The 10,137-nt window shown below is 38.6% G+C and overlaps 1 protein-coding gene across 2 annotated transcripts in view; it reads left to right on the plus strand.

Annotated features, from left to right (window-relative positions):
* Window positions 1-6,149, plus strand: part of ZYG11B (zyg-11 family member B, cell cycle regulator) — a 103,849-nt gene extending 97,700 nt beyond the window's left edge. For both annotated transcript variants that reach the window (XM_025404848.1, XM_025404855.1), the window contains one exon: window positions 609-6,149. In XM_025404848.1, coding sequence (XP_025260633.1) covers window positions 609-799 — 191 coding nt within the window. In that variant the 3' untranslated portion in view covers window positions 800-6,149. The remainder of the gene's footprint in view (window positions 1-608) is intronic.
* The last annotated feature ends 3,988 nt before the right edge of the window (window positions 6,150-10,137 follow it).

Below are 10,137 nucleotides of genomic sequence, written 5' to 3' on the forward strand. Positions count from 1 at the left end.
TTACTTTGGGAGGCTGAGGCGGGAGGATTGCTTGAGGGCAGGAGTTTGAGACCAGTTTACACAACATGGTAAAACCCCATCTCTACTAAGAATAAAAAAATTAGCCAGGGGTGGTGGCGTGTGCCTGTATTTCCAGCTACTCGGGAGGCTGAGGCACAAGAATTGCTTGAACCCCAGAGGTGGAGGCTGCAGTGAGTCGAGATTGCGCCACTGTACTCGGGCCTGGGCAACAGGGCAAGACTGAAAAAAAAAGCAAAAAAAAAAAAAAAAAAAAAGCATAGGAAATGCATAAAAATATAACAACACTTACCTGTGATTTTGGGTCAAAGATAAGGTAGTTAAGATTGTTTTTATTTTTTTTAATACAGATTGTGTATGTCTTGAGGTTAGAAAAAGCAAGCTAGGTATTTATTGATTGAATGTATAGGCCTTGCACTGTAGACATAACTCAGTATAGAGGTTTTTATCAAGCTGTAACATGTTAGTGATCAATAACAAAACACCTAAAAAAAATGGCTCCTAGAAGTCATTTTTTTGTGGAATAATTTTAAGTGTTTTAAGAAAAGCTATTTCTCCTCTTTTGTGGTGTTTTTTTTTTTTTTTTCCAGCTTCAAGGTATTGCAGCATGCTGATTGAAGAAGGAGGACTGCAGCATTTATACAACATCAAAGATCATGAACATACTGATCCCCATGTCCAACAGATTGCTGTGGCCATTCTGGATAGCTTAGAAAAACACATTGTGCGCCATGGGAGGCCACCTCCCTGTAAAAAACAGCCCCAAGCCAGACTAAATTGATAGCCATAAGTATTGGATAATTGAATTACAGGAATCCTTTTTGTGATTGGTCCATTTGGAATATCTTACCCTCCGTGATGTTTTGGGGGTTTCTATGACCGGAGTCATAAAATCAGTTTGGGATTGGTAATGTATAGTACTGCCCATGTGAACAGTCCCTAATTTGTCTTGTGATTTTTAACTTATGAGTCAAGAAGGGTCTCTTCCTTTATCATTGCCTTTTAGGAAATTTTCCACATCTTTCAGTGTTTGAACTTACTTGTGCTTGAGATTCTACAGTTTTATGGTAAAGTTTGCACGAACCCTTAGGCCAGACTTTTCGAGTCCCTTCCAGTCAATTTGCAGCTTCACATAAGCTGTTGACCTGATTTCTGACACTGCTTCAGTTGTAAATTTTATACTGCTTCTGTATAAAATGGCTTTCTTCTCTATCTGTGTATCTTTTATAAGATGTCCTTCTTAGTGTGAAAGAAGGGAAATGTGGATCATCTTGTGGAAGCTAATCACTGGCAGGAGCCTAGATGGCTGGCGGAAAGATGTATGAGAAAGAAAAACTATGAAAGGAGAACAGAGTGTAGGAACTGGGAATTGCTTTCATGGTGTAGATTTTAAAATGAGACAGGCTACCCTTCAGGAGTCTACCTCTCTTGAGGCGGTGAGCAGAAGCTTGTTCTCCGTATTTATACCTAGAAGCGTGGACTGCTGCTTCCTGCACAGACTGCTGGTTATTCTCTAGGAATATTTCCCCAAGCACCACAGTATAAAATATTACAGCACTCTGTGTTAAAGACTGTCTACATCTCCCTATGTCATATTGTTGTGAAAATGTGATTTTAAAAAATTATCACCAGTCAAAACTGGCTATTCTTTTCCTCTATTTCAAAATCATTTTTGTTCAGTGGAATAGAGACAACAACATGGTGTTAACCTCTCAGTTAAAATACAATTGACACCAGTAAATTTTGCCATGAAAAGTTAAAATCTCTTGTTCAAAATATGTCTATCTTCTTAATGTGTTCATGTTGGAGAAAGTGTCCCCGTCTGCCAAAAATGAAAGAAAAGAATTAAACTCTTTAAGTGGTTAAATGTAATGACTCTACTCACAGTGCATAACAGCACATATTTTTGATGGATTATTTTTTAGACAATTACCTTTCCTTAAGATATCTGATACAGTATAGTAAAGAATCACTTATATCAGTAATAGCACTTGGGAGATAGCAAGTCACCAAGAAACTTAATTTTCATTTAAAATTTTGTTTTGTGAATAAGGTCAATCTACTACAATCGCAGATAACCACATTTTTTTTCATAGATGGCCAGTGTTTTCAATAGGTATTTAAAATGGAATATTTAAATTATAATGATTATTCAGAAGCGTTTTAATTTAGAAAGGAGCTAGTTTGTTAGTTCACTGATGACATTTTTTGACAAACATTTTATACCATTATCACAGTAATCAGACTTGAATTTCTTTTGAGTTTCTTCATGTGAATGAAAATTGAGTTAGAAGAAAGTAGGTATTTAGGTCCAAATGCAGTGGCTCATGCTTGTAATCCTAGCACTTTGGGAGGCTGAAGCAGGATTGCTTGAGCCCAGAAGTTCAAGACCAGCCTGGGCAACATAGTGAGACTTGATCTCTACCTAAAAAAAAAAATTTTTTTTTTTTTTAAATTAGCTGGGTGTAGTGGCGCCTGGGCAACAGAGCGAGACTCTGACTCAAAAAAGAAAGTAGATATTTAGAGTCACTGAAAACCATATTAAATACTGGGTTAATGCTGACTTAATTGGCTTAAGGAATTTTTATAGGTATAAGATAAATTTTCACAGACTAAGTTTATTTCAGACGAAATACAGAATTCTTTTAAAAGGTTTTTTTTTTTCCTTTTCTGAATGTTAATGTCTAAGACAAAGTTAAGAAAATGAGATGGCCTGTGGTAGCTTAGAAATTGCTAGATATGTTGACCATTTCCAGGTCTTTTATCTAGTGTAGTTAAAGGAAAGCCTGTTTAAGAAGTTTGGCTTCAAGTTTCTGTTCTATGCTGTTAAAGACAAAAGTGCATATTTCTTTACAGGCTAATGCTAGGTTTTTGTCTCTACAAACTTTTTTTCAGAAATGGCTAAAAGTGTACAGAAAACAGTAAATCTCTTCTTTACTCAGAATAACTTCTTAATAGATGAAGCATCCAAAATATTTAAAAGCAAGGGTGGGCGTAGTGGCTCTTGCCTGTAATCCCAGCATTTTGGGAGGCCAAGGCGGGTGGATCACTTGAGATCAGGAGTTCGAGACCAGCCTGGCCAACGTGGTGAAACCCTGTCTCTGTTAAAAACACAAAAATTAGCTGGGCATGGTGGCTTTGTGCACCTATAGTCCCAGCTACTCAGGAGGCTGAGGCACGAGAATCACTTGAACCCAGGAGGTGGAGGTTGCAGTGAGCTAAGATTTTAAGAGACTAAGATTTTAGGAGCCTTTCCTACTTTTTTTCTTTTCGTAGAGACAGAGTCTCACTCTGTCGCCTAGGCTGGAGTGCAGTGGCACGATCTTAGCTCACCGCAGCCTCTTGGGCTTATGTGATCCTACCTCCTCAGCCTCTGGAGTAGCTGGAACTACAGGCTAAATTTCCTACTTTGTAAACATCAGTAGTGGCCAGATATTTCTGAGTCTTAAAAGCAAAATAATTTCTTACATCCCAAATATATAAAAATTTGAGTGCCTTCGCAGTTGGGATGGTTCCTAAAATTGTGTATAGAATTAAGGCACAGAATTGTCTGTAAGGTCCTGAATCTGGCTAAAATACAGTGGATGTATATATTGGAATTATGAGGCATAAGTGGCCAGTATCTATAGTTAGAATCTACAAGGCCTCCCTTTTGCTCCTGTAGACCAGAATGTAACTGTTATTGGTGCCTTTGAGTGTTATCTCTCAGTGGCTTAGAGGTGCTATTTCAAGCACAATTTAGACTAGGGTTGAACCACTCATTGTTCAAATCATTGGTGGGCTCCAATGTAAAATATCACTACATCAGTCCACAAGCAACAGTAAGGAAATCTACTAAAGGAAATGGAATTTGACTTTTTAGAGTATAGTGATGTTCTAGGGCATAATGAGGAAAATTTTTAAAAAATAGATTATAATAATACATATTGGTATCATTGAGTAAAACAACAGATTTGAGCAAATACAATTAAGGCATTTTATTTTTTGCATCAAGTAATTATTGCTGTGGTCTTTCTACTCCACAAAATAATTTTTTCTTTTTGCAGTTGAAAATTAACTGCATTATTAACTAATTAATAAAATAAATCAAGTGGTATAAGGGATTAGTTTACCCTCAAGCCAATGACTCCGTGGCTACTGATCTTAGTTTAGGATTTTAAAAAATCATATCAGACCCCCAGTGTCAGAAATTGACTATAAATATTGCCTCTTGTCACCCCAGGATAGTAATGCCTTATAGTGGCACTAGTCACCTTAAGTAGATTACAAATGGTGGAGGTGAATAAAGCTGCATGGGAATTTGCTTTCATGATATGTTTCATTTGCAAACTTCCACATAGTCAGGTTTTATGTTTAAAACCATCAGTTCTATATATCTAGCTTTAAGAAGTTGCCCTTACAGGTGGGACCTTTTGTGTTAACCTGTTTTCTCCCCAGTCATCTTATTTGGCTGTGTTAAAAAAATAAATAGAGAGATGGTGTCTCACTGTGTTGCCCAGGCTGGTCTTGAACTCCTGGCCTCAAGTGATTTTCCCACCTCAGCTTCCCAAAGTGCTGGGATTACAGGCATGAGCCATGGCGCCTGGTCTTAGCTGTGTTTTTAATTATGCCATGCATCAACATAACATCGGGCCATCTTCCTATCCTTTTGAGCACATTTTAATGAAAACATATTTTATGTGCTAAATTAGGTTAATTTACCGGAGATTTAGCTTAGTGTTTTTAAATGCATTACTCCCAAAGAACAATGTACAGCAGCACCCAGGGTTGAAAAGAGGTAGCAGGGAAAACAAACTTATACTCTTCGTATATGGTGAAACCCATCCCTCTCCTGCCCTCTAATGGTATGTTTACATTATTTGGTTATTATACAACGTTTATAGTGGTATAAACAGTATTATTAAACTGAAGGCATAAGTTAAAGGAAGTACGTTACTTTGAGCTGATGTAGGCTCTTCCACTTTTATCTGTATTTTACTTATTTGGGGACTTTGTATTGCTAGGGCTTCAGAATACTAACTTTGACACAGCTCCCAGAGAGGTTTGCAAACTTTTGGTTTCCCTTTCAAATCCATGGTAGCAGTTTCAGATGAGTTTGTGGATAATGGATGTTTAGTCCTTATCATTTGCTGTGTATTGGCAGTTTTTAATTTGCAGTATTCACTCACGAACTGTTTTATTTTGGAATAATGCAAAACCAACCTTTGTCCGGTGATGAGAATAGCCGTATGATAAGAAAATTTGCTCATTGTGCTTTAAATGAGTAATTGTTTTACCTTATTTCGTATTTCATAGACTTTGCATGACATGGTACACTCCTAATTATGCATTCTTTGGTTTCCAAATCTTAACCTAAGATACTTTGTTAACTGACTGGTAGCCTAAGAAAGAGACTTTTCTTCCTGTTTTTCTCTCTCCCCGTTTTTTGGGGTACATTTTGCAAAGATCAGCATTGCTTTTCATGACTCTAAAGCTCTTTTGGATAGCACAGCGTAACTTTACAGCTAGACAGAATGGCTATTAAGAATATTTCCAGAATCCAAATTTGTCAAAATTATTTTGTGGGAAATCATAAATCTACTTGATTAATATTATGTGCTTAATTGTGGACTTATTTTGGGAAAAACTGTTCAAATTGGGTCCTTTTAAGCTTATTTTAAGCAGCCTAGAAGGAATAAGCTACTTAGCTAATGAAAGCTGAGACACTTTAATAAAGCAGGATCTTAAGAGCATTGTTTTTCCTTAAAAACTTTATACTCTCAGATTATCTGCAACAATAAAAATTAAGAAATTCCTAACTTCTGTAGAATTCCCACTGTCAAATTCTCTCTGACTTATGAGTGTGAGAAAAGTTATCTTTTGTTTGAATTCTGATAGAACAGTTTAACTCCTTTCTAAGGATATAAAAAATTCATTGGAAAGTGTGTATATTTCAAAGACTCTCAATTATCTGGACTGAAGGCACTGTTTTCACTATGGCCAGATGAATGGGAGTATTCTGTACAATGAATCATGCTATATTTTAAATCAGGACATCACTTAATTATTAATGTTATGTGTACAGATTTTCGTTTTGGGATTTTTTTTTTTTTTTTTTTTTGCCTAAATAAATGTTATAAATTTTATGTAAAGTGTGTCTCGTCTACTTTTATTTTAGACATTTGGCTTTAAAAGTTAATATTAATGCAAACTTCAAATTCCTTAGTGATCCACTTGTAATGACTGCTTTCTGAAAAAGGCTACTTTTACTGGAGAAGTTTTTATTTTTATTTTATTTTTTGAGACAGGGTCTTACTCTGTCACTCAGGCTGGAGTGCAATGGCATGATCATGATGCATGCCACCACACTCGGCTAATTTTTTAATTTTTTGTAGAGATGGGGGTCTCCCTATGTTGCTCAGGCTGGTCTTGAACTCTTGTCCTCAAACTATCCTCTTGCTTCAATCTCCTAAAGTGCTGAAATTACAGGTGTGAGCCACCACGCCCCGCCTGCAGACGTTTTTAATACTGGAACATCATCCATTTCCTTTTTTGTTTTTTTTCCCCACTCAGCGATAGCCTTGAACATTAATTTCCTTAAATACCTATGCTAAGTACTATTTAAGTGTTGTTACTTATGTAACTTATAAATACTTCGGGGAACTTAAATTTACTGGAGAAGGAATAATTATTAAATAAACATAAATATTGCATAACAGTATATTACAGACTAGTCCTCAGTACCTGTAGAGAGAGACCACACCTAATCCAGACTGGACACCCATTAGACAGTCCCAGAAGACTTTCTGGAGAAAAGAGTTGACATTCACACAAAGATTGAGATAATTAACTGGCATAACAGATATTGTTTAAGTGCACTTAGTGAGGGGGGATCCTAAAAACTGAAGCATTATATTCTTATTTTAATATAAAGACTCCGTGGCTGGGAAGAATCCTTAGTGATTTTAGTTTCAGAACCTTCATTTTACAGTTAAAGAAAATAGGTGTGGCTGGGCATGATGGCTCACACCTGTAATCCCAGCACTTTGAGAGGCCGAGGTGGGAGGATTGCTTGAGCCCAAGAGTTTGAGACCAGCCTGGGCAACAAAGACCTCATCTCTACAAAAAATAAATAAATTAGGTCTACAGAGTATTCGGGAGGCTGAGGTAGGAGGATTGTTTGAGCCTGGGAGGTCAGGTACTCCAGCCTGGGTGACAGAAATAAACCCTGTCTCAAAAAAAAAAAAAAAAAAAAAAGGTAAAATGAGTTGGTTGAAGTCACATAGCAAGTCAGTGACAGACTGCACTACAATGCTTTTTTTTTTTTTTTTTTTTTTTGAGCTGGAGTCTCACTCTGTCACCCAGGCTGCAGTGCAGTGGCACAATCTCGGCTCACTGCAACCTCCGCCTCCCAAGGTTCAAGCGATTCTGCCTCAGCCTCCCTAGTAGCTGAGATTACAGGCATGCACCACCATGCCCGGCTAACTTTTGTATATTTAGTAGAGACAGGGCTTCACCATGTTGGCCAGGCTGGTCTTGGACTCCTAACCTTGAGGTGATCTACCCGCCTTGGCCTCCCAAAGTGCTGAGATTACAGGCATGAGCCACTGCACCCAACCTAGCGTAACTTTCACAGAGAATTTAAAGTCTGTTGTGTAACGATAGCCTTTAAAGTACCATTTGCTGTAGAGCCTATTATGAGGGAGACATTTCTAATTATTGCCTTTTCTATTCTAAACCATGGAAAAAGGACCTAACAAATGATGTCCTTGTAGAACAGTGAAGGCCTCCTGGCAGTGTTCTCTTTAATCCATGATGTGGGTTAAGAGGAGTTTTGACTGATTGTGAGGCAACATATGTACCACTAAAGTTTGTCACCTACATTGGGCCTTCATCTCTTATCTATTAAAGTATAAGGTTATTCATGTAAAAGGCCGCCTGTAAAATCCTTCACAAATAAAAGTATACCCTATAAGTGCACATAACAGACCCTCTTTTCATTTCTATTGTTCATAGAAGCATAAGCAAGGAAAAAATATTCAAAGATAAGAGAGTCTCATGATAGTAGAGGTCTTCATCTGTGATCTTGGGAAAAGCTGTTCATATCAAGGATGCCATCGTCTTCTGGGGAGAAACGTTTCTAGTCAGTTTTACCTTAAGGGTTCCAGTGGGTGTGCTGTTCCAGGAGTGTGGAAGGACCCTTTTCAGTTGTGAGATTATGAACCCAAGGTTCAAGGCTCCAGAGTTTTGCTGTAGTATGGACAGCAAGGACAGTCTTTCTATGATGTTCTCAGAAGATCCAATCTTCTAGGCCAGGCGCAATGGTTCATGCCTGTAATCCCATCACTTTGGGAGGCCGAGGTGGGTGGATCACCTGAGGTCGGAAGTTCAAGACCAGCCTGACCAACATGGAGAAATCCTGTCTCTACTAAAAATACAAGATCAGCTGGGCGTGGTGGCGCATGCCTGCAATCCCAGCTACTCAGGAGGCTGAGGCAGTAGAATTGCTTGAACCCGGGAGGCAGAGGTTGCGGTGACCTGAGATTGCGCCATTGCACTCCAGCCTGGGCAACAAGAGTGAAACTCCGTCTCAAAAAAAAAAAAAAAATCCAATTTTCTGTAATCCCAGCACTTTGGGAGGCCGAAGCAGGTGGATCACCTGAAGTCAGGAGTTTGAGACCAGCGTGGCCAACATGGTGAAACCCCATCTCTACCAAAAATACAAAAATTAGCTCGGCATGGTGGCTCACACCTGTAATCCCAGCTAATCAGGAGGCTGAGGCAGGAGAATGGCGTGAACTTGGGAGGCAGAGCTTGCAGTGAGCCGAGATCACGCCGCTGCACTCCAGCCTGGGTGACAGAGCGAGACTCCGTCTCAAAAAAAAAAAAAAAGAAAAGAAAATGACAATACAACGAAATCCCTTTATAAATGTTTAAATGGCCCATCAGGTAGACAAATACACTTGAAGCTTTGATTGTCTTCCCAGGAATATGGAAGCAAACATTGGTTTTAAACTGTTTCCACAATTTGTAAGTCACCGCATCAATATAATTTGGATTATTTTATCTTTTCCATGACGAATCATGGAATGCAGAAGCTTTAATAACAAAAGCTTAAGGACTCAGGAAAGACAAGGTGGCTGTCCTGGTTCTTCATGAGTCCATGCTTAACACTGGACTTAGGTCCTCTTGAATACCAGTTGTTTCTCCAATATAGGTGCATGGCACTGGTAACTAATGGGTTATCACAGGTAATTTGACTTAAACCATGGACCTCATTCAAATTGTATATTTAAACAATTTCAGTATTGGCTGATTTAGCATGATAATCTAGAGCTTGATTTTGAAAAGTGTGTTAAATAAACATCAAAGGTTTAAAACATTGGATGTTAACAAAATAGAATCTTAAGTTACCGTAAGTCATTCATTTAGCCAAAATGATAACTTGAAATTTTCTTTCTTTCTTTTTTTTTTTTTTTGAGATGGAATTTCATTCTTGTTGCCCAGGCTGGAGTGCAATGTCACGATCTTGGCTCACTGCAACCTCTGCCTCCTGGGTTCAAGAGATTCTCCTGCCTCAGCCTCCCAAGTAGCTGGGATTACAGGTGTGCGCCACCACACCTGGCTAATTTTTGTATTTTTAGTAGAGATGGGGTTTCACCATGTTGGCCAGGCTGATCTGGAACTCCTGACATCAGGTGATCCGCCTACCTCAGCCTGCCAAAGTGCTGGGATTACAGGTGTGAGCCACAGTGCCAGGCCAACTTGAAAATTTTTAAAAGGAAAAAACATTATTCAGATAGCAAGGAGATTCAGCTTTCCAAACAAGACCCAGTGAAGATAGCATGAGGCCAACTGACTGTCTCCTTTCCTTCCCTTCCCCCTTTTTCTTCTGCAGTTTACTTAAATGGTAAACAAAAATGCCAGGCGTTGGAAGAATAGGGCCAGGAAAGGGGTCTCTGGCGCCTCCTGTTTTTCCCAAGGAGTCCAGGCTGTTAGAACTTGAATATCCACTTTTATTAACCATAGCACTCTTTAATAAAATTCTTTTGTGTTTTTTTTTTTTTTTTTTTTTGAGACAAATTCCCCCCGACCGCCCCAGAGGGGGGTAGAGGGACCACTCCTACCACCCCGCCACTC

This window comes from Theropithecus gelada, chromosome 1, assembly GCF_003255815.1.
Source record: "Theropithecus gelada isolate Dixy chromosome 1, Tgel_1.0, whole genome shotgun sequence".
NCBI classification, from domain to species: Eukaryota; Metazoa; Chordata; class Mammalia; order Primates; family Cercopithecidae; genus Theropithecus; species Theropithecus gelada.